The sequence below is a fragment of the Narcine bancroftii genome, chromosome 8, assembly GCF_036971445.1.
Source record: "Narcine bancroftii isolate sNarBan1 chromosome 8, sNarBan1.hap1, whole genome shotgun sequence".
Taxonomy (NCBI): domain Eukaryota; kingdom Metazoa; phylum Chordata; class Chondrichthyes; order Torpediniformes; family Narcinidae; genus Narcine; species Narcine bancroftii.
The window spans coordinates 178324466-178349728 of NC_091476.1; the positions used below are offsets into that span (position 1 = coordinate 178324466).

The 25263-nt window shown below is 42.7% G+C and overlaps 1 protein-coding gene across 1 annotated transcript in view; it reads left to right on the forward strand.

Annotated features, from left to right (window-relative positions):
- The window catches only part of LOC138741622 (serine/threonine-protein phosphatase 2A 65 kDa regulatory subunit A alpha isoform), a 104533-nt gene that overhangs the window by 25770 nt on the left and 53500 nt on the right, over positions 1 to 25263 (forward strand). The window contains exons 6-9 of the mRNA XM_069895974.1: positions 3773 to 3928; positions 8877 to 8991; positions 13061 to 13131; positions 17934 to 18068. Of these exons, the coding sequence (XP_069752075.1) occupies positions 3773 to 3928; positions 8877 to 8991; positions 13061 to 13131; positions 17934 to 18068 (477 nt within the window). The remainder of the gene's footprint in view (positions 1 to 3772; positions 3929 to 8876; positions 8992 to 13060; positions 13132 to 17933; positions 18069 to 25263) is intronic.

Genomic DNA, 25263 nt, shown 5'->3' on the forward strand with positions numbered 1-25263 from the left:
CATGGACTTGAATGAATTTGCATCAGGTGTCACCAACTTCATCAAGACCTGAATCAGAGAATCCGCAACTGCTGAGGGTGAGAACAAGGGCGTTTAAGGCCGGGGTTCAGGATCTTTACAGGAAATCCAAGTATGACCTACAGAAGGCCATCTCTGAAGCAAAGTGGCAATTGCAGAGGAAGGTAGAGACCGAGGCAGATACATGCCAGCTATGGCAGGGAGTGCAGGCCATTACAGCCTACAAAGTGAGGGCGAACACTGTGGATGGCTGTGATGCTTTATTACCCATTGAGCTGAATGCCTTCCAAGCCTGCTTTGAGTAAAATAACCAAACCGTGCCTGCTAGAATCTCTGAAAAGGCTGGAAGACCTTGTGATATCTGAGGGCGATGTCAGAACACCATTCAAAAGGGTGAACCCTTGCAAGGTGTCAGGCCCTGACCGCATACCTAGCAGGGTACTGAAAATTTGTGTCAACCAACTAGCTGGAGTGTTCATGGACATTTTCAACCTCTCATTGTGACATAGATCCCACCTGCTTCAAAAGACCATCATTCATCCCAAGAAGAGTGGAGTGAGCTGCCTCAACGACTATCGCCCAGTAGCACTAACTTGTACTGTGATGAAATACTTTGAGAGGCTGGTCATGGCCAGAATTAACACGTACCTAAGTAAAGATCTGAACCTCCTGCAATTTGTCTATCGTCACAATCGCTCCACAGCAGATGCAATATTGCTGGCTCTCCACTCATCTCTGGATCACCTTGAAAACAACAGTTCATACCTATGGCTGCTCTTCATCGACTACAGCTTGGCCTTCAACACCATTTATTCCTCAGTGCTGGTCAAGAAGCTACAAACTCTCGGCCTCTGTCTCTCCCTCCCCCGAGTGTCTCCTCCTCATGGATTATCAACAAAGGTGCACCCCGAGGATGTGTGCTTAACCCACTGCTCTACTCATCATGTACCCATGACCGTGTGGCCAGGCACAGTTCCAATGCCATCTCCAAGTTTGCCAATGACACCACAATGAGGAAGTGTACAGGAGAGAGATAAATCAGCTCATTGAGTGGAGTAATGTCAACAACCTTGTGCTCAACATCAGCAAAACCAAGGAGATGATTTTGGACTTCAGGAGGAAGTTGGGGAACGCGACCTAGTCCTCATCAAGGGTTCAGCAGTGGAGAGGGTCAAGAACTTCAAATCCTGGGTGTCGACATCTCTGAGGATCTGTCTCGGAGCCTCCACGTGTATGCAATCATGAATAAGGCTCACCAGTGACTATACTTGGGTGTCTGAGGAGATTCAGTATGTCACCAAAGACTCTAGTAAACTTCTACAGGAGTACCGTGGGGAGCATTCTGGCTGGTTGCATCGCTGCTTGGAGTATGGAGGCGCCAACTCTCAGGTCAAGCCCATCACATGTACCAGACTTCACTCCATTGAGGAAATCTACATGAGGCGGTATCTTAAAAAAGCAGTCTCTATCCTCAAAAACTCCCACTATCCAGGCCAGGCCCTCTTCACTCACTTTATTACCATCGGAAAAAAGGTACAGGAGCCTAAAGACAAACACTCAACAACACAAGGACAGCTTCTTCCCCGTTGCCTCGGATTCCTGAATGATCAATGAACCTCCGATGGTTAGAATCTGAATGTTTACACTAGGACGCTGCTGCAAACATCCAATTTCATGACTTGTTCAGGACAATAAATCCTGATTCAATACACAAATATTCTGGAGAAACTCAGCGGTCAAATCAGCATCAATAGGAAGTAAATGGTACCTCCATTTCGGGCCTGAGCCCATCGTCAGGGTGTGAGCAAATTTTTCCATTGCGTGTATCCACCGATAACTTCCTGCATCACCCCCTTCCCCTTCCTCTATTCTCCCTCCATCTACCTTTTCGTTCAGGTGCCTGCTTGTTTTTGCTCAAGCCTTGAAGAGCTCAGGCCAAAACATTGGTTACTTTTTACTTCCTATAGATTTTGTGTGACCTGCTGAGTTTTGCCAGCACATTTGGGTGTTGCACTCACAACCAGTGTCTGCAGACTTTCTATTTTAACTGTATGGAGTACAGGAATTGTGATGTGATGTAGAGATTTAAAAGAATGTTGCGGACAAGGAGCTGAGCTGCAGGGAAAGGCTAAACAAGTCAGAGAAAAGGCCTCTTTGCATGTGTTCTATCCATACCTCTCAGAATTTTAAATACCTCTGTCAAATCACCCCTCCTATGCTTTTTAAATAAAGTATTAACCCATTTAACTTTTCCATGTCTGGACAACATTTAATCTTTTAATCTTTCTGATATCTTTCCTATGGGTGATGACCAAAACTGCACATCATACTCCAAATTTGGTCTACCCAATATCTTGTACAAGTTTACCACAACAATCCAACTCTTATACTCAATACCGAAGGCCAATGTTTCAAAAATCTCTTTACGAATATCAGGGAATTGTGTATCTGTATTCCTAGATCCCTCTGTTCTACTGAACTCCTCAGTGTCTGACCGTTTACTGTGCATGTGCTATCGTGGTTAGTATCCAAAAGGGCAATTCCTCACTGTTTGAAATCAGACCTTTGAGGATGGTATCCTCTCCAAACTTGTATATGGTGTTGGAGCAGTGTTTGCCCAGATAGTTATAGCCATTAGGAACATGTTCAGCTGTGGAAGGAAGAAAATTAGTTAATCATCTTTTCTTTATATATTGATCATGCGCTATAATATGCTAATTCAAGATTCGATTTATTGTTGTGAAATAAAAACAGTGCAGTATTACACAAAATTTGTATTCATCTGTTGTAAGGCAGACAGATTTACCATTGTCAGAAATAGCCTGAAGCACCTACTGCAGTCAGAGAAAGAGAAGCAAAAGAGAGTCCCCTCAGAGTCACTGTGTGTCTATGGATTTGCCTCCAACACTCCTGGAGCCTCTCAAAGTCAGTCCAAACCATCAGCAGCCTGAGCTCCAGATCCGAACCTCTAATACGATCAGGAACCCTTCAGCGCCCTCGGCACCTGCTCACATCCTAGTTCCAATACCTGGTACCCCTTTAGTCAGTCTCCAGTAGTCTGATGCCTGGTGTGAATCCCTTGATTGCAGTCACCAGCAGCCCACACCTGTATGGGTTCCTTGCCTCAAGTTGCCAACAGCCCGTGTCTTGTGTGCTCTTCTGCTTCGGAGCCCCTCACTGGTCTGCTGCCATGGTCGCCATCCTGTGGGTCGTCTCCTCTGCTTCACCTTCTCAAATGGGGGATGGTCTCCTGGTTTTCTGGTGCCCTGCACCAGTCCTCTGATTCCCCAGAGTCTGTTATCCTTCATGGCTGCTGTGATCAAAGGCACTGTCATCTTGGGCACAGACGTAAGGTCATGGGTTTTAAATAAAAGCACTGTCTGCTGCAGTTACTGTCCATTTAAAGCCTGTATTGAGCTGATGGCAGTTGAAACCTGGATCCTGCCAGAGTGCTGTGACTCCTCTCCCTACAGGGGGTCCGCAGCAGCATTGCCATTACCAACCGTTGATATGATTTTGAATCTTAATTCACTGAATTTTCATCAATTGTATGTATCCTGGCAAGGTGCCAGCTTGTTGCAATCAGAGAAAACTTGTTGTTCAAGCAATTGAACATGTATTTTTGAAAAGAAAATGACCAGGATTCATTTTTAAACTTTTATTGAGGTTAATTCTTGCTAATGTTAAAATGTGTTTTATTTGTGTTTTAAATTAAGGACCACCCTGAACCATGTTGTTGAAAATCTTTTCACAGGATTCAGTGAGGTTGTTGGCAGTTGAAGCTTGTGTCAGTATCGCCCAGTTGCTGCCCCAGGAAGATTTGGAGGCTTTAGTAATGCCGACCCTAAGGCAAGCAGTGGAGGATAAATCTTGGCGTGTTCGCTATATGGTGGCAGACAAATTTTCTGAAGTAAGTATTGCGATTTTATGATTGGATTATTGATTCAAGTACAATGTGCTTTTTTGGGGTGGTAATATTGTGCATCTATATTTTTAAATAGTCTTAAGTACAACTCCAATTATTCAAAATCCCCTGTTACCTGAAATTTAAAAAAATAATTCAAATAAATCAGAAATCCTCATTTATCCAAAAATTTTTTGGAACCCAACTGACCGGGGACTTTGTGTCCCAGCGACAGCAGCGGTGGACCTCAAGCTCCCGGGAAGGAGCCGGACCCTCGGGCTCCCGGCACGAGCAGGGCCTCAGTGGAGAAGTATCGGTGATAGCATTTTTTTGGTGAGAATTAAACATTATTTTAATGCTTAAAAAGCCTTATTGTTTAAACACTGTTGCAAGTGATTTGCTGTTTTTAAAAAAAATATACGACAGGTTCTCTGGGGAAAAAAAAGTTTATCCAAAATAGGCCCGGCCCTGACCCTTTTGGATAATCAAGAGTTGTACTGTACTTTATTCCAACCACGCTCTCTTCGTTTGGAGTCCTGAAAACATAAATCTGACAGTTTATAATTACTAGAATCAGCCTCTTGCACATTTTTTTAATACAAACTTGTTTCTCTTATGACAATGACAGATACCAAAAGATTTTTTCCAGATTCGCTCAGTTTGCCTATTGGTAAACATCGTTTGGATTTTGTTAAGTAGGCCTGAATTCAACTTTTTGTATCTAACTTTTCAGTGAACAAGGAAGATAATCCTGCTGGAACAATTCTGGGGTTTCGGTGTGTGTACAGGTTTTTGCCTTTGAGTAGAAGGTAGAACATCAATGGATATGTTTTAAACAAAATTTAAATGTTTGGATGAAAAAGAAACTATTTCTATAAGCATAAAGATCAATATAAAGTTCAATAGCCAAAGATGCATTTAAGGTCATGCATAAAAGTGCCAGAGGAACAGCAAAATAATTGGGGAAACTATGGATATTCACTAAGATCTCAGCTACATCTGACGGAGATGGAATCGTCCTAGTCCTAAGCTATTCTGGTACACCACAATTCATCCATTTCATCTTTGCTCCTCTCAAATTCATTTGTACTAGCTCTGACATTTCATTTTGTGGTTCTCTGGAATTCCATCTCTTGCCACTGAAATCTTGAATAAACTCCAACTCTCAAATGACTCCCTCCCATTCTGCCTCTTGTAAGGATGTTTTCTTTACTCATTTTCATTGCCAAATCTGTGAATGCCGAATGGTCTTGTGAAATGTTCCACCTTCCAGAAGAGTGCCTTCTCTTCTGGCATCGTTAATGAAGGCCTTGTGTATTTTCCCCACTTTCTACCTATCTGCTCTCATCCCCCTCTCCCCATACCAAGCAGCAGAAGAGTTCCCAAGGTTATCACCACCTCACTACTAGTTGCACCTTTTGCTTTCCCATGCCCTTCTACTTTCTGCGGGGACTGCTGTTTTTGTGACTGGCAAGTTTGTTCTCCCAGTTTCCTGGCACTTTCTTCTGAAGCCCTTTGGAGCTATAGCACCTGTCCCTGCATCAGTCCCTCTTTACTATCCAGTGACATAAACAACCTGACTTCCCAACCTGATCTAATGCCTTTGGAGCTCATGCTATGGCTTTCTGTGCATTAGTGCAACGACTTTCATGCTTTCTACTCCCACTTTGGCCTGTCTGTCCCCTGTCTTTTCCATTGCTGGGGGGAGGTGAAACACACATTGAAAGAGCAACTCTCATGTTACACTTTGGTAATTTATCACTCAAAGTCTAAATGTTGAATCAGCCCCCACCCCCTCATCCTTTGTTTGGAGGATCAGAGGCTATGAAAGTAAAAGTATATCATTTATTGAAGTGTAAGGTGAGTGGAGAAAAGTTTAAGGGAGATGGGAACCTGGGGGGGGTGGGGGGTGACTTTTTAAACACATCGGGTGGTTGGTATAATAGATAGTTGAGGATATTGCCTGGTGCTGCAATATTTAAGGAATATTTGGATGGATACATGGATAGAATAGATTGAAGATGCATATGGGCTGAATGCAGGCAGGTGGGACTGTGCAGTTGGGGGCTTTTCGATTGGTGAGGCAGGTTGAGCCAAAGGGCCTGATTCCATGCTTTATGACCTCATAAACCAAGAGGACCACCTTGTGTGTATATTATCTAATCAACTGGCTTTAAATTTCTGTAGTATAGGTACACAATCCTTTATCTGGACGTCTAAAATCCGGAAAGTGGGGAGAGAAGCAGCAGCGCGAGTCGGGCGGGCGAGGGCGAGAAACTGGCAGCACGAGTCGGGCGGGCGAGGGCGAGAGACCGGCAGCACGAGTCGGGCGGGCGAGGGCGAGAGACCGGCAGCACGAGTCGGGCGGGCGTGGGCGAGAGACCGGCAGCGCGAGTCGGGCGGGCGTGGGCGAGAGACCGGCAGCGCGAGTCGGCCGGGCGAGGGCGAGAGACCGGCAGCGCGAGTCGGCCGGGCGAGGGCGAGAGACCGGCAGCGCGAGTCGGCCGGGCGAGGGCGAGAGACCGGCAGCGCGAGTCGGCCGGGCGAGGGCGAGAGACCGGCAGCGCGAGTCGGCCGGGCGAGGGCGAGAGACCGGCAGCGCGAGTCGGCCGGGCGAGGGCGAGAGACCGGCAGCGCGAGTCGGCCGGGCGAGGGCGAGAGACCGGCAGCGCGAGTCGGCCGGGCGAGGGCGAGAGACCGGCAGCGCGAGTCGGCCGGGCGAGGGCGAGAGACCGGCAGCGCGAGTCGGCCGGGCGAGGGCGAGAGACCGGCAGCGCGAGTCGGCCGGGCGAGGGCGAGAGACCGGCAGCGCGAGTCGGCCGGGCGAGGGCGAGAGACCGGCAGCGCGAGTCGGCCGGGCGAGGGCGAGAGACCGGCAGCGCGAGTCGGCCGGGCGAGGGCGAGAGACCGGCAGCGCGAGTCGGCCGGGCGAGGGCGAGAGACCGGCAGCGCGAGTCGGCCGGGCGAGGGCGAGAGACCGGCAGCGCGAGTCGGCCGGGCGAGGGCGAGAGACCGGCAGCGCGAGTCGGCCGGGCGAGGGCGAGAGACCGGCAGCGCGAGTCGGCCGGGCGAGGGCGAGAGACCGGCAGCGCGAGTCGGCCGGGCGAGGGCGAGAGACCGGCAGCGCGAGTCGGCCGGGCGAGGGCGAGAGACCGGCAGCGCGAGTCGGCCGGGCGAGGGCGAGAGACCGGCAGCGCGAGTCGGCCGGGCGAGGGCGAGAGACCGGCAGCGCGAGTCGGCCGGGCGAGGGCGAGAGACCGGCAGCGCGAGTCGGCCGGGCGAGGGCGAGAGACCGGCAGCGCGAGTCGGCCGGGCGAGGGCGAGAGACCGGCAGCGCGAGTCGGCCGGGCGAGGGCGAGAGACCGGCAGCGCGAGTCGGCCGGGCGAGGGCGAGAGACCGGCAGCGCGAGTCGGCCGGGCGAGGGCGAGAGACCGGCAGCGCGAGTCGGCCGGGCGAGGGCGAGAGACCGGCAGCGCGAGTCGGCCGGGCGAGGGCGAGAGACCGGCAGCGCGAGTCGGCCGGGCGAGGGCGAGAGACCGGCAGCGCGAGTCGGCCGGGCGAGGGCGAGAGACCGGCAGCGCGAGTCGGCCGGGCGAGGGCGAGAGACCGGCAGCGCGAGTCGGCCGGGCGAGGGCGAGAGACCGGCAGCGCGAGTCGGCCGGGCGAGGGCGAGAGACCGGCAGCGCGAGTCGGCCGGGCGAGGGCGAGAGACCGGCAGCGCGAGTCGGCCGGGCGAGGGCGAGAGACCGGCAGCGCGAGTCGGCCGGGCGAGGGCGAGAGACCGGCAGCGCGAGTCGGCCGGGCGAGGGCGAGAGACCGGCAGCGCGAGTCGGGCAGGAGAAGTGGGCGGGAGAGACTGGCAGCGTGTCTGGAAGGGGGGAGGGGTAGATAGGGCAGCATAATTGGGGTGGGCTTAAATCTGGCTTTCCGAAATCTGGAAAAGTCCGAAATTCGGAACACACTGTCCCCCCAAGGGTTTTGGATAAAGGATTGTGTACCTGTAGTTTCAATTTCACAACTCTCTGTCCCCAACTTTTTGCATCCTTATTTTATGCAGATGTATTTTTTGCGCGGCATCTTCTTGAATGCTTTCTGGAAATCTAATTGTATCACACCCACCAGCTTCCCACTACCCACTGCACTTGTTATATCCCCAAATGGCTCCAGCAAGTTGGTTAAACATGATCTGCCCTTTTGGAATGCATGCTACAGCTTCTTGATGGAACTGTTTCTCTCCAGGTGTCTTGCAATTTCTTTAATCAATTTCCTCAAGTATGGACATCAAGTAGCTGTGTTTTGCTTGTCTCCTTCTGGAAACAGCAGAGTTGTGTTTGCAAATACAATTACTTAAAAAGATCTAAATTGTGACTTCCCCCACGTTTGTTTTCACCCATTTATGTGTCCAAGCTTTTAAACTGTTCTGACTATCTCTGTCGATAAAATTGAAATGGACTTCTGCATTAAAATAAAGTGACAGATTAAAACTTGAACATTGACGAACATTCAACAAATTAAAACAGAATAAGTGCACTTGCCACGTGTCCTAAGGGTCGATGATCTGAAATATCAACAAATTATTTTTCTTCCTCTGCCTTTTTTTTCCAATCTTTTAAAATAGATTTTTATGATAAATGCAGTAACAATGAAGAAAAGGGAAGGAAACTGAAAATACAATATTACACAAATGTAAACTTCAAACAGTATAAACTTGATTTACTCCCCCTCCCCCCACTGCACTGGGTGAAGACAGAAACTACATTTTGAAAAATATACAAGTGCCACCTAACCTAATCTATTTAAAAATAAAGAGAAAACTAACCCAAAAAATCTCAGCAGATTATACTGAGGGTTACATTAATTTTGTAACTTTTGATTCATCCCATGAATCAAAAAAAGATAAGGTTTTTTTTTGCCTTTTCATTTGTTACTAATTTTATTTCTATTGTCTTACAGCTTCAAAAAGCTGTGGGCCCTGAAATTACAGAAAATGATCTAGTTCCAGCTTTCCAAAACTTGTTGAAAGATTGTGAGGCTGAAGTTCGTGCTGCTGGAGCCAACAAGGTTAAAGGTAGTTTTGCTCTTCACTTTGTCTTCCCTTTTCAAATATTTTGTGCAGCACCGAATAAGATTTGCACAGTGAAGACCTGCCTGGTGACACTTTTCCAAATAGATTTGCTTTGGTGTACTGACCGAATGGCTCTTTAAACCAACAGCATTGAAATAGATTGTTGTAAATGGAATTTCATTGTATGCCTGTTGCATTTTTGCTTTTCCTGATGTTTCAATTGTATTGCTCTCCAAAAACGTATCAAATTGGTTGTGAAGTACTTTGAAAGATTTGAAAAACATTAAATGTATCCTTTAAGTGTTGATTATAAGCTGCCTATGGGATGGTAAATGCAATGTACAATAGCTGCATCTCATGCTCTGTCATCCGTCTACATAGCACCATGGTTAGATTTTTCAGTGTGAGAAAATGGTTAAAGTCAAGGCACCCATCCACACCACTGTCCACTGCACCTCATCCCCTAGATGGAGATCACAGAGGTGCTTACCCTACTTTCTTAATGTATTTGATAGTAACTCATTATTGGAGCAGAGCAAAATTGCTGACTGAGGCTGAGCTGACAGGAGCATTTTGAATTATAACAAATGTAAGGTAAGATAATGCAGATGTTAGAAATGCAAATAAAATCATAAGGCTGGCTCTACTTAGCACGTAGCAACCATGGTACTTTTTGGGATTGATAACTATCAGGTTTGAAATGCTAATTTTGTGCATTTAGATGCTGATCAACTTGCTTTGTATTCTATCATTTTAATTTAGATTTGTAACATTTCTACTTTGTATTTTTACAAAGTTCCTTCTGTCTATGACTCCATAGTTTCCATTTTCTGAGAGTAATGCATACACTTTTTGGGAATTTCATTCTTCATTTAGATCTGGTACTTTTTTATTAAAGCAAGCCTAATGCCTTTAATATGTAATGAACTGATGGCTATGAATTTAGGTAACTAAATTCTGGATACTTGGTACTGAAAGGGGATCTGAGCTATTGAGGACTGCTATAAGAATGGACAGCTTGTATCCTTCGAACAACTGAAGGATAAATATGATTTGCCTAATGGAACCTTTCACTATTTTCTCCAGTTAAGATCCTTCCTGAGGGAAAAATGGAGCCCTACCATGACCTCACCTGAGGGTCATTATAATCATAATGTACTTTGTCCTTCAAAGTGAGAGCCCAAAACCAGGCCAGCAGAAATCAAGGAAGAGATGGGAGTCTGACTCGGGAATAATGATCATTGAAAAGCGTTGGTCAGATTTATGTAGGGAAAGTGTTACATTGGTGATCAACTCCAGACTAAGATTGGTTCAATATAATTTCTTACACCAATTATATCATACCACAAAAATTACATGAAGCAAAATCAGATATTGGAAATATGCTTCAGGTGTGGGTTAGAAATTGGGACCTTTATACACTCCACATAGACCTGTACAAAGGTGAGACCGTTTTGGTTGGAATTGTATATTAACCAGGATTACAGGAAAAAAACTTCCCATTGGATCCAGAAGTCTATTTAATAGGAAACCTAGAGGATGTGGTGTAATGGAGGATCATGACTGCCACATGGTGGCACTGCCAAACTCCTATTCGGAGGACACATCGCATGTCAGTCAAGGCCGGACTCACCCCAAACCATCAAGATGACCCTCGTGATTAGCCCATTCAATAGGTACTGAGCTCCAGACAGTCTGCCTGGACTTAGCCGTGACCTTCACCTAATTGGCCCAGGTGAATCACCCTGGGCTTGCCATTGGTCACAGCAACCAACAGGACCCAACCTGTCCCCTAGTGATTGACCTACTGCAGGATTATAAAGGACTTTGCTTTGATCTCTTGACTCTTCGTGGCCTGTGAGTATCACCTTCTGTATTGGGTTGGGGTGAGACCCAAGGCCAGTTAGTTAGAGCTGTGTCTGTCCCGGTCAGGGTCTGTCCCGGTCAGGGTCTGTCCCGGTCAGGGTCTGTCCCGGTCAGGGTCTGTCCCGGTCAGGGTCTGTCCCGGTCAGGGTCTGTCCCGGTCAGGGTCTGTCCCGGTCAGGGTCTGTCCCGGTCAGGGTCTGTCCCGGTCAGGGTCTGTCCCGGTCAGGGTCTGTCCCGGTCAGGGTCTGTCCCGGTCAGGGTCTGTCCCGGTCAGGGTCTGTCCCGGTCAGGGTCTGTCCCGGTCAGGGTCTGTCCCGGTCAGGGTCTGTCCCGGTCAGGGTCTGTCCCGGTCAGGGTCTGTCCCGGTCAGGGTCTGTCCCGGTCAGGGTCTGTCCCGGTCAGGGTCTGTCCCGGTCAGGGTCTGTCCCGGTCAGGGTCTGTCCCGGTCAGGGTCTGTCCCGGTCAGGGTCTGTCCCGGTCAGGGTCTGTCCCGGTCAGGGTCTGTCCCGGTCAGGGTCTGTCCCGGTCAGGGTCTGTCCCGGTCAGGGTCTGTCCCGGTCAGGGTCTGTCCCGGTCAGGGTCTGTCCCGGTCAACTTGATCTGATTGTTTACTGGATGTGGGTTTGTGCCATTCCTAAGCTTTGTCGGTTTTCCCTCGTTACCCGCAGTGCACCTCCATCCCCTTGCAAACTGTGTCTTTAATGTTTAGATTCTGTGGTTTCCTCTGCATCTCTTGAGAATAAACTTGTGCTTTGTACCTTGATCTTGGACTGGTTCTTAATCTATGGGACCCACTTAAACCTTCACTTACAACACGTGGGCAGAATATTAACTAAATTCCAAATTAAATTTGTAGATATTGCCCTGTCAGTGGCAAAAAAATGTGTTGTGATCATGTGGAAGTCCAACTCCCCTCGCTCATCACTCGATGGTCTATAGAGATGCAGAACTGCATGCACATGGAGAAAATAACATATAATTTAAGAAATAAATCTGATACTTTTTCCAAAATATGGCAACCTTGTCTAGAGCACTTTGATGTGCAGCTGTAACAACAGGCCACTGTTCTTTTAAAAAAAAAACTAACAAAATACATAAAGACAACAGCAGTGAAGCATCTCAAGGAGTGGAAGGCAATTTAAAAAGACTGGTGGGACGCTGAATTTTTCTTTTTACTTTTTTTTGTCACTTTAATTGTTGTTTAATTTTCAAAATTCTGAGGGAAGGGAAGGAAATTACAAGTAAACAGATATTGTGGCATGTTTCCAGGTTCTAGCTTAGAAATAAGACACACACACACACAACAAGGAGTGCAGTTGATACTGATTAATGAACTGACTAGGCAGACCCTGACTGCCATGTGTCTGACGGGTGTAATCTGTGCCCCTTCAGGCTCTGATTGGTGTCCTTATGACCCGCTCTCGCCGATTGACTGGATCAGCCTGTTTTGCTGCAGTGTCGTCAATATGTGTGGTTTTTGCCGCCATGGGCGCTGATTAGCCCTTTTGCGATCTGGCGATTGGCTGGCAGAGACCGTTTTACAGTGGCCTAAGGGGACAGCCTTCTCAATTGCTGTGTTTGAACGGCGTCTTCTGTGTCGGCCTGTGGCGGTGACTGCAGAAAAATTGAAAAACATTTCAAAATAAAGCAAGCTTAATAGACATAGGTGGAAACAGTGAAATTGCTTCCCTAGACGATTCAATTTTAGTTCTGCATCTTGAAGTTGGACACAAATTATATTTAGTGTTTCAGAATGTAACTTATGTATTTTAGTAATGGACCCCTTTTGTGGAAGTGAAGCTATCATGGATGAGCATCAGTCAACTGGACTGTCTCCATGAGTCCCAATATTTCAAAGATGTGTGTCAATCCACCTTGCCATAGCTGGTGCAATGCCTCCAAAGATGCCAAGTTGCTATTTGAGTTAATTTGAATTCTTTTCACTAGTGTAACTTTGCCACGATTATACATGGGTAAAGAGGCAATTTGATAAAGGAAGTAAATTTCCCAGATGTCCATGCGATAGAAGCTAGTCTATTTTCCTTGTGCTGTTCAAAGTGTATTTCAGAATATAGTTTTACTATTATCTGGAAAGGATTATAAATAGATAAGTAAACATTTACATCTGTTAAATTTGGTTAATCTTTTAATGTATTAGTTTGCTTTGTGTGAGAGCAGCTCTAATATATAATGCATTATTCTTCAGATTTTTGTGAAAATTTGCCAGCAGATTGCAGAGAAACTGTCATAATGAATCACATCTTGCCATATGTTAAGGTAACATGTTTTCTCAAATTCTAACCCTAACCCTTAACCCTAACGAATCACATCTTTCCATATGTTAAGGTAACATGTTTTCTCAAATTCTAACCCTAATGACTACAAATAATGTGGCATCTGATTTTATTCGCTTCAATAAAAACGCTTCTCAGTTTTGTGATGGAAAAGAAACATGGATTTAATAATAGGCGGGTACTGTGTGTATTCAGGTTTAGTCATGATTGTAACTGCTTGTAACAGGAGAATCTTAAAATTCAAGCATGTACCATAAATATTCAAATATAATGCAAAAAATTTTGTTCCAAAATTCAAACTCAAATTAGGGGGTCACATTATACACGAGGTTATTATTTTAACTCTTTTTTAACGATCAGTAAGAATATCAGCGGCCGCCTACATTGACGGCAGCGCAATTCGGGCGAGGGGGAGGGAGACGGCAGCGTGAATTGGGTAGGCAGGGGGGGAAGAGAAACGGCAGCGTGAATTGGGCGGGCAGTGGGGAGCGAGATGGCAGCGCGACTTGGGCGGGCGTGGGGGGGAGAGGAATGGCGGCGCGACGAGGGCGGAGAGGGATGGCAGCGCGACTCGGGCGGGCGAGGGAGAAGAGAGATGGCAGTGTGAATCAGGCAGGGGAGGGGGGGGTCGTATTATACTCGGTAAAATTTTTCTCCCTTTTTCCCCTCAAAAATTGGGGCTGGGGTTGTATTATGATCCTTTATCCAGACATCTAAAATCCGGAAAGCTCCAAAATCCGGAAAGTGGAGAGAAAGGCGGCAGCGCGAGTTGGGTGGGCGAGGGGGGGGAGACTGGCAGCGCAAGTTGGGCTGGTGAGGGGGTGGGGGGAGACGGCAGGGCGACTGGATGGGGTGGGGTGGATACAACATCACAATTCGGGTGGGCTTAAATCTGGCTTTCCGAAATTCGAAACACCTTGTTCCCCAAGGGTTCCAGATAAAGGATCATGTACCTGTACACGAATATTTACAGTAATTAAAATATGAATAACTTAAAAATGGACCTTACAATATTTATGCATTTTGCTTGCATCTTGACCAGAAGCTGCGGCCCATTGTTTACCTATCTTTGCTACATCAGGATACTTAGTGACTTGTTGAGTTTCTCCAGCACTTTTGTGCATTGAACAACAATTTGCTGCATCTGCAAACTTTTTTTAACATCGTGCAACATTGGCCTGATTTCGTGGTCAAGGGGGAGAGCCCATTTTGTTACAGCTCTTCCCTTTTGAGCTGAGGAGCCAGGCTCTGCACCAGAGACCTGAGCACGACGACTTGTCCCTGGTAGCTCGTGTTTCTCTCCCCCTCTGACAAACATATTTATTGTTGAGGGGGACAGCCACAGTGGTCCTCTGCACTGACTGCCTGTTCACCTTCCCTTTCCTGACAGTACCCAGTTCTTGCCTTTCCAAATTCATTTACATCTGGTTTCTCACAAATCGCCTCCAATAATGTCCCATCAGTCATGTTAAGCTCATTGATCTGTTTTCCATTTTTTCTTGCATTTTTAAGTACAGTGCAACATAGGCACAACATGACCCACCCTACAGTCTCCAACAGCTCATCTGTAGCTCCCAGGACTCCTACGATTTCTTGCCTAGCTTCTTACATTCCCTTAGGATACACTTGGTCTGACTTGCTTATCATTCCTGCTTTTAATTAATGTTAGTGTTACTTTAGCTTTTGTGTGTTATTTGGTAAATTACTTTTTGGGCCTGGGAGCGCTTAACAAAATTTTCCAGTAGAAATAAATGGTAATCATTTCTTCGCTTTACACCATTTTGGCTAACGAGAGGTTCCGTAGGAAGGCTGTAGTTTTGTAAACTAGGGTATACCTGTGGCATTGCTCTTCTGTTGTGAAAGAAAGGGATATTTTGCTGAAGTTGGCAACTTGGCTAAAATAGAAAAGTGTCGGAGAAAGTTAAGTAAAGCAGAAAATAGTGATTTAGTGATAACAAGTTAATGGAGAATGAGGCAAATGTCGAGCTGAAAAAGTTTTTAGACTCAACCAACATTTACTATAAAGCTCATGTTTTGAGAATTATGAAGTCTTTGAAGTACAATGACAACTGATGTGCAGCATCTTGGGTGTATCGTGGATGCAACTTGGAAGGAGAATGTGTGGGATGACATCCAAAATAGTGGTAAAAATGAAATTTTAGGCGATTTCAAGATTTTTGTAAAATGAGGAAAAAGCAGAAATATTACTGGATAGTGTAACTAGCCCAGAGGACCCCAAAACCCAGCAGCAATAGACATTCACCAGGACAAAGGGTTACTTAAACAAAAGTTGTGTTTAATTATCTTTAAACATGAAAACAGAATCACACTCTAACATCACTATTGACTTAACTAACCTAACTTAACCCCTTCTAATTCTAAGTGCACGTGTAGGTAATGTGTGTGTGTGTGTGTGTGTAAGTTCAGAAAAGTTCTTTGGTTCACAGTCCAATCACACTTCTCATTCCTCTTAAGTTCACTGGTTGCAGGCAATTCTTACACTGTGCACAGAATTTAACATTTATAAAGTTCACCAGGCTTTGGTGCTTGAAAGGTAAATGGTTAATGCTCAGGAAGGTTCTTGTTGGTTTTCAGAGAGATATTTGTTGTTCCAGGACATCCACAACTGATTTACTTCCATCAGCCACTTCAGTGTCTTGCTGACAAAACTTGCCCCCTCAGAGTTCTCCAGATGATAACCTCTTTCTTTCAGGTCACCACAGAGTTTCCTTTTGTTTCCCTTATTATTCCAAATGAAACATTAGACAGCCAGTTCTCTCTTTTTGCATGAACCACAAGGGCTTTGACCAGGCTTAACTCAGAACTCACAACCCATCTTCCAAATGGGGCTTTCCCCAAGCTTGCCAGCTTGTCCTGTTCCAGTCCCAGCTGCTGTTACTGACTGGAACACTGTAGAAGTGATCTCTGTGTCTCTCCCTCCCCCTCCCTGAGAGAAAGCCTGTTTGACTCTCTCTGCTTGCAAAACCACATGACCCTCTTGGAACAGCAAGTTCCCCTCCAGACAGAATGTGGCTCTGACAAGCTCTTACATCTGTTGCCTTTTTGTAACCAATCCATTAGTGAAGTCTCTTGGACACTCTCCAAAGCTCTTGCAAAGGCTGTGGGGCCAATAGGTCTGGCATTAGCAGAACTCCAGTATTTCAAATAAGATCTATTTTAAAGTGTTTGTATGTGACCTACACTAACAAACCTTTCCCAATTTATCTCCCAAAAACATACTCTCACAATAGAAATGAATGTGTTTGTGCATTTTGTTCCGATTTGTATGACGGACAATATTTAAACCATATACAAAACATGGTTAACATTTGTTAAGGGGAGTTGAAGGGATTAATATCAAAATTGAAATCAAATTGAAGATGAAACAAAGCACAGTTGTCTGCACAGGTTGAACACATTGAATTTGGTCTATAGGCTGTGAGATCCCTGCTGTGGGTTTAATTCAGGAGCCTGATGACTGTAGCAGATTTGTTTTAATCTTTAAAGTTAACATCTTTAGTTAAAAATTATATATTTCTTAGTAAAGTAAGTTTTTGAGTTAGAATATTGTATATGTATTCTTATTAAGTTAGTATGGGCTGGTACAGGATCACACACATTTACAGAGAGATGTACACAGTTGCACTCAGAGAGCGAGAGCTCATTTCGGAGTTGCAGTCTGGAAGAACAAAATCATTATGAAATGGAAATGTTCTTAATTGAAAGTCCAGAAATGCTTAAAAGCATTTGTGTTTACACCTGAGAATCCTTGACATGAGCTGTGCGAGACTTACTGGCGTCGTACACCGTTTAAGCATCTTGGAACAGATGAGGTCAGAGGATTTTATGGATAAGGAGTGGTTTTGATAAAAGGCAGGAAATTTTGCAGAAATTAAACTAAAACTGGTGATGTGATGTCACAGAACCATAAAATGAAGGCAGAGAGACATTTTGAAACTAGTTGGATAGTTGGAAGAAACCATACTTCCTATGAAAAGACAGGATTGAAACAGTCGTGTCTGGAAAGAAAGAGAGATGCTGTTCTGTATTGTATCATCTTTATCATAGGAGATACACGATATTGTGGCTTTTAAATAAAAAAACCACTTCCGACTGGTCTTAAAAAAAAAAAGAGGCAGCTTCATTTGTGTCCAGAAAGAAGATGGTCACTCCAGTTTAAAAAAGAAATCAGGAGGATCACGGTTCCCTAACAAGATGGGGGGGAAACTTGTGAAAAAACTTGTCAGAAGAAATATCTCACTGAAAGACAACTCAAGAGATTTGTGAGTTGTCTAAAGATATAATGTTTAAAACTACCTCATTATTGCTTCTGAACTACAATTTAAAAAGATCCTCAAATTCAACAAGATGTTCAAAACTGGACTTTAAAATGGACTTTTCCAGAATCAAGCTTAAACTGGAATGGTTTGAATTTAAACATGCGCACACATAGTGGGATTTAAGATAAGTAAGAAATGTTGTTAATAGTTTAATAAAAAACATTGAAATAATCATTGGTGAATTCTCCTTTGCTATTCCTTTTGTTAGTATGAACAAGGTTTTAAGACTGTTGGTGAATCAGTTCCTAGTCTCAAACCTCCCCATGATTGAGGTGAGAGAAGTTAGTGTGGTGTTCTGAGCTACACCTCTTGGCATTTGGACGAACGATGTTGTTGTCACCTTGTCCGTGCACCTACAACCTATCAAATGTTGGAGCTGTTCTTCACAGTTCATTTATGGAAACATTACTGACATTTTTTGATAATTTCATGGATTCCTTTTCAGGAACTTGTCTCTGACACCAATCAACATGTAAAGTCAGCGTTGGCCTCTGTAATTATGGGTCTATCCACTATCTTGGGCAAGGACAGCACAGTTGAACATTTGCTTCCTCTGTTCTTGGCTCAGCTCAAAGATGAGGTAATGGTAATATGAATGAAAAACTCTTAATGGTTTTAAAGCTGCAAGATGATTAATGAAAGTTACTGTACTGGATTAACAAAACTTTTACACAGATTGCTAAAGTTGTTTTCCCCATGTACTGTTTCAAAATTGCTGTCAAATCAAAGTGATGGATACAAGGTCTCGTGGAGCAATTATGGATATACACCATTTGAAAAATTAATTGTCATCTATCTTAACACTGGAATGGCCTTGGACTGAAGGTGATGAGAATATGATTGCTTGAGTTTCTGTACTAGTATGGTAGTATGTCAGAATGTAGACTAAATATGGCACTCTAGCATCCTGCTGTTTGTGTCTCCCTTAATTATTTATTATTCTACAAGTGATTCCGAGAAAAAAACCAATGGTCAGCCCTTGTACCTGAGTTGTTCTGTTGACTAACATGTTATAAGTGGCATTTGTAAAGTTGAGTCCTGATTGCTTGAAACTGCACTGTCATTTTTTTTTTAAATTTTTTATTTTTCACACCATAAATCACAATAGCCATGATATACACTTTTTCTTTTTCACACATTTACAGTGACTTTTTCTCCCCCCCCTCCCTCTTCCCAAGCCATCCCCCCACCACCCCCCTCTCATCCATTTTAGGTATACAATCTAGGTTGCATTAATTCAGTCAGACAATGTTGTCATTCAACAAAAATACACCAGAAATTCTACTGAGTCCATTCTTTTCTTTTCTTCTCCTTCCATCAACTTAGGTAATGTTTGTTCCCGGTAGGTTTTCGCTATTGTATTTAATGTAAGGCTCCCATACTTGTTCGAATATTTCAATATTGTTTCTTAAACTATATGTTATTTTTTCTAATGGAATACATTTATTCATTTCTATATACCATTGTTGTATTTTCAAATTATCTTTCAATTTCCAGGTTGACATAATACATTTTTTTGCTACGGCTAGGGCTATCTTAACAAATCTTTTTTGTGCATCTTCCAAGTCAATTCCAAATTCTTTATTTTTTATGTTACTTAGGAGAAAGATCTCTGGATTCTTTGGTATATTGTTTTCTGTTATTTTATTTAATATCTGATTGAGATCATCCCAAAATTTTCCTACTCTCTCACATGTCCAGATTGCATGAATTGTGGTTCCCCTTTCTTTTTTACATCGAAAACATCTATCAGATACTGTTGGGTCCCATTTATTTAACTTTTGCGGTGTAATGTATAGTCTGTGTAACCAATTATATTGTATCATACGCAGTCTCGTATTTATTGTATTTCTCATCGTTCCAGAACATAATTTCTCCCATGTTTCCTTTTTTATCTTTATATTTAAATCTTGTTCCCATTTTTGTTTAGTTTTACCATTTGTTTCCTCATTCTCCTTTTCTTGCAGTTTAATATACATATTTGTTATAAATCTTTTGATTAACATTGTATCTGTAATCACATATTCAAGGTTACTTCCCTCTGGTAAACTCAAATTGCTTCCTAATTTATCTTTCAAGTAGGATCTCAGTTGGTAATATGCCAGCGCTGTATCTCCAGTTATATTGTACTTATCTCTCATTTGTTCAAAGGATAAGAATCTACTTCCTGAAAAACAATTTTCTATTCTTTTAATCCTTTTTTTTTCCCATTTTCTAAAGGAAAGGTTGTCTATTGTAAAAGGGAGTAGCTTATTTTGCGTCAATATTAGTTTTGGTATTTGATAATTTGTTTTATTTCTTTCTACATGAATCTTCTTCCATATATTGAGGAGATGGTGTAATACTGGAGAAGTTCTATGTTGTACCAATTTTTCGTCCCATTTATATAATATGTGTTCAGGTATCTTTTCCCCTATTTTATCTAATTCTAGTCTCGTCCAGTCTGGTTTTTCCCTTGTTTGGTAAAAATCTGATAGGTACCTTAATTGTGCGGCTCTATAATAATTTTTGAAGTTTGGCAATTGTAAGCCTCCTTGTTTATACCATTCTGTTAATTTATCTAGTGCTATCCTCGGTTTCCCCCCTCTCCATAAAAATCTCCTTATTATTTTCTTTAACTCTTTGAAGAATTTTTCTGTCAGTTGTATTGGCAATGCCTGAAATAAGTATAGTATCCTTGGAAAAATGTTCATTTTAATACAGTTTATCCTTCCTATCAGTGTTAGTGGTAGCTCTTTCCAATGCTCTAAATCGTCCTGTAATTTTTTCATTAGTGGATTGTAATTGAGTTTATATAATTGGCCTAGATTTTTGTTTATTTGCACACCTAGGTATCTTATTGCCTGCGTTTGCCATCTGAATGGGGATTCCTCCTTAAATTTTGAGAAATCCGCGTTATTCATAGGCATTGCTTCACTTTTATTTACGTTTATCTTGTATCCCGACACTTCTCCATATTCCTTCAATTTCTTATATAGTTCTTTTATTGATAGTTCTGGTTCTGTTAAGTACACTATCTCTCTTTGGCTTGGCTTCGCGGACGAAGATTTATGGAGGGTGTAAAAAGTCCACGTCAGCTGCAGGCTCGTTTGTGGCTGACAAGTCCGATGCGGGACAGGCAGACACGATTGCAGCGGTTGCAGGGGAAAATTGGTTGGTTGGGGTTGGGTGTTGGGTTTTTCCTCCTTTGCCTTTTGTCAGTGAGGTGGGCTCTGCGGTCTTCTTCAAAGGAGGTTGCTGCCCGCCAAACTGTGAGGCGCCAAGATGCACGGTTTGAGGCGTTATCAGCCCACTGGCGGTGGTCAATGTGGCAGGCACCAAGAGATTTCTTTAGGCAGTCCTTGTACCTTTTCTTTGGTGCACCTCTGTCACGGTGGCCAGTGGAGAGCTCGCCATATAACACGATCTTGGGAAGGCGATGGTCCTCCATTCTGGAGACGTGACCCATCCAGCGCAGCTGGATCTTCAGCAGCGTGGACTCAATGCTGTCGACCTCTGCCATCTCGAGTACTTCGACGTTAGGGATGTAAGCGCTCCAATGGATGTTGAGGATGGAGCATCATCCGCAAATAGACTGATTTTATATTCCCTGTCTTATATTTTTATTCCTTTTATATTATTATCTATTCTTATCGATTCTGCTAGTGGTTCTATAGCTAGCGCAAACAATAATGGTGATAGTGGGCATCCCTGCCGCGTTGACCTGCTTAAGTTAAATTGCTTTGATACATGTCCATTTACTGTCACTTTCGCTAACGGTCCCTCATATAATGCTTTAATCCAATTAATATACTTCTCCGGTAAACTGAATTTTTGCAATACTTTGAACAAGTAATTCCATTCTACTCTGTCGAAGGCCTTCTCTGCGTCTAAAGCAACTGCTACTGCCGGTGCTTTATTTCCTTCTACTGCATGAATTAAGTTAATAAATTTACAAATATTGTCTGTTGTGCGTCTTTTTTTGATAAATCCAGTTTGGTCTAAATTTACCATTTTCGGTACCTGTTCTGCTAATCTGTTTGCTAATAGTTTAGCTATTATCTTATAATCTGTGTTTAGCAGAGATATTGTTCTATATGACGCTGGTGAGAGTGGATCTTTCCCTTGTTTTAGTATCACTGTAATTATTGCTGTTTTACATGAATCTGGTAAGTTTTGTGTCTCATCAATCTGGTTGATTACATCCAGGAGGGGCGGTATTATTAGATCTTTAAATGTTTTGTAGAATTCTATTGGGAGTCCATCCTCTCCTGGTGTCTTATTATTTGGTAAATTTTTTTATTATCTCTTGTATTTCTACTGTTCCAAATGATTCTGTTAATTTATTTTGTTCCTCTATTTGTAGTTTTGGTAGTTCAATTTTAGTCAAAAATTCATCTATTTTCCCTTCTTTCCCTTCGTTTTCAGTTCGGTATAATTGTTCATAGAATTCTCTGAAGTTTTCCTTAATTTCTTTTGGATTATATGTAATTTGTTTGTCTTTTTTCCTTGTTGCCAATACCATTTTTTTAGTTTGCTCTGTCTTAAGCTGCCATGCTAAGATTTTGTGTGTTTTTTCACCTAGTTCATAATATTTCTGTTTTGTCTTCATTATATTCTTCTCCACCTTATATGTTTGTAATGTTTCATATTTTATTTTTTTATCCGCCAATTCTCTTCTTTTGGTTGTATCTTCCTTTATTGCTAATTTTTTTTCTATGTTTATTATTTCCCTTTCCAACTGCTCTGTTTCCTGATTATAGTCCTTCTTCATCTTGGTTGCATAACTTATTATTTGTCCTCTAATGAATGCTTTCATTGCGTCCCATAGTATAAACTTATCTTCCACTGATTCCGTATTTACTTCAAAGTACATTTTTAATTGTTTTTCAATAAATTCTCTAAAATCCTGTCTTTTAAGTAGCATGGGGTTTAATCTCCATCTATACATTCTTGGAGGGATGTCCTCTAGCTTTACTGTCAGTATTAAGGGTGAATGGTCCGATAGCATTCTTGCTTTATATTCTGTTTTTCTTACTCTATCCTGCATACTAGCTGATAACAAAAATAGGTCTATTCTTGAGTATGTTTTATGTCTAGTCGAGTAGTATGAGTATTCCTTTTCTTTTGGGTTTTGTTTCCTCCATATGTCCACAAGTTTCATTTCTTGCATTGATTTAATTATAAATTTGGTTACTTTGTTCTTCCTGTTAATTTTTTTCCCCGTTTTATCCATATTTGGATCCAAATTCAGTTTGAAATCCCCTCCTATTAGTATGTTCCCTTGCGTATTAGCTACCTTCAAAAAGATATCTTGCATAAACTTTTGATCTTCTTCGTTAGGTGAATATATATTAAGTAGATTCCAAAGCTCCGAATATATCTGACATTTTATCATAACTTATCTCCCTGCTGGATCTATTATTTCCTCTTCTATTTTAAATGGCACATTTTTGCTAATTAATATAGCAACTCCTCTTGCTTTTGAATTATACGATGCTGCTGTTACATGTCCTACCCAATCTCTCTTTAATTTCTTGTGCTCCAATTCAGTTAAGTGTGTTTCTTGGACAAATGCTATATCTATTTTTTCCTTTTTCAGTAAATTTAGTAGTTTCTTCCTTTTAATTTGGTTATTTATTCCATTAATATTTAAAGTCATATAGTTCAGCGTAGCCATTTTATATTTTGTTTATCTTCTCTTTCCGTTTTTCCATCATTACCTTTCCTCCTTTTCCATTTCTGTTTTCTTATTTTCAACTCTTTACCAGACAACATTCCTACAACATCCAACATTTTCCTTATTCTCCTATTTCTATCTTCTTTATCCCCAATCTCCCCTTCCCCTCCTGAGTTGTCCTTTATCCCTTGTCGGACAACCACATCTCCCCTCTCCATTTGGATTTGCGAATCCACTCGCAAGCGTCAACTGATTTTGCAGTGACCGCTCTTTTCCCCCACCCAGCCCCCCCCAGAAAAGATTTCACTTTTCATATGTCACAAAGGTCACTCTTTTAATTCCCTCCTTATTCTCTCTATTCCATTACCTTCCCTTATTAATTCTTGTCTATACTATCTATGTTTTCCTCTAATTACAGATACTTTCACGTATGCCCATTGTCTCTATTCACTCTTATACCTCTTTACCCGCATACATATCAATCGTGGTCATTTTTACCCTCATTACCCGTCTTCATCCCTCAGTCTATTTTTGTCTTTACCCACATACATATCAATCGTGATCATTTTTGCTCTCATTACCCGTCTTCATCCCTCAGTCTATTTTTGTAATTGTTCTGCAAATTTTCGTGCTTCTTCTGGATCCGAGAACAGTCTGTTTTGTTGTCCTGGAATAAATATTTTCAATACCGCAGGATGCTTCAGTGTAAATTTATATCCTTTCTTGCATAAAATCGCTTTTGCTGTATTGAACTCTTTTCTCTTCTTTAGGAGTTCAAAGCTTATATCTGGATAAATGAAGATTTTTTGCCCTTTATACTCCAGTGGTTTGTTGCCCTCTCTTACTTTTTCCATTGTCTTCTCCAGTACCTTTTCTCTTGTAGTATATCTTAGGAATTTTACTACAATAGATCTTGGTTTTTGTTGTGGTTGTGGTTTAGGGGCCAATGCTCTATGTGCCCTTTCTATTTCCATTTCTTGCTGTAGTTCTGGACATCCTAGGGCCTTAGGGATCCATTCTTTTATAAACTCCCTCATATTCTTGCCTTCTTCATCTTCCTTAAGGCCCACTATCTTTATGTAATTTCTTCTGTTATAATTTTCCATTATATCTATTTTTTGGGCTAGTAATTCTTGTGCCTCTTTAGTTTTTTTATTAGATTCCTCCAATTTCTTTTTTAAGTCTTCTACCTCCATTTCTGCTGCTATTGCCCGTTCTTCCATCTTGTCCATTTTTTTCCCCATTTCTGTTAAGCTCATATCCATTTTATTTATTTTCTTTTCTGTGTTGTTTATTCTTCTTCTTAAATCATTGAATTCCTGTGTTTGCCATTCTTTAAATGACTCCATGTATCCTCTAACAAGAGCAAGTATATCCTTTACCTTGCCTTTCCCTTTATCTATTTCACTGTATTCTTCCTCTTCTTCTTCCTCTGGGTTGACCATCTGTTGTTTCTTTGATGCCCTTTCCTCCTCTTCTTTCTTGTTTCCTTTGCCTTCTGTGGTCTCTTCTTGCTGCAGCTGTCATTGCCGGCTGTGGAGATCGACTCCCCAGCTGGTCCCCCCTCCCGTCGGTGTGTTTTTTTTCATGCGCGGTTGCGCACTTTTACTCGGCTCTGCGAGCCATTTTTGTAGTCCTATTTCTACCGACCTGAGGTAGTTGTCTCCTATCTCCACAGCGGGCCTCTTCGGACAGGTAAGGCCTTCACCTTTTTCCTCCGTTGTCTTCTCTTCCTCTCTTCTTTCCATTGATTTTGATTTTTCTCCTTTTGTCTCCATCTTCTTTCCACCTTTATACTCACTTTTCTTTAACTTGTATTTCTGTGCCTTTATATTTTCTCTTGTTTTTCCCGACTTTTCTGGAGAGGGCTGGAGTTCACCGTCCGGCCACTACTCCATCACGTGACTCCTCCTCCAACTGCACTGTCATATTCAGCATTTTAAAATTTTATCCTGCGTATTCTGTGAATAAAATATAGCTATTTTTTGTTTAGTTTCAGAACTTTAAACTGCCAAGAATGTTGGCATGGAAAAATTAGAAAGGTTTATAAGACTGGTATCAGACAGCAGCGATAAAAGTTAGCCCACACTGTTTTATATTTAAAATAATATTCTTA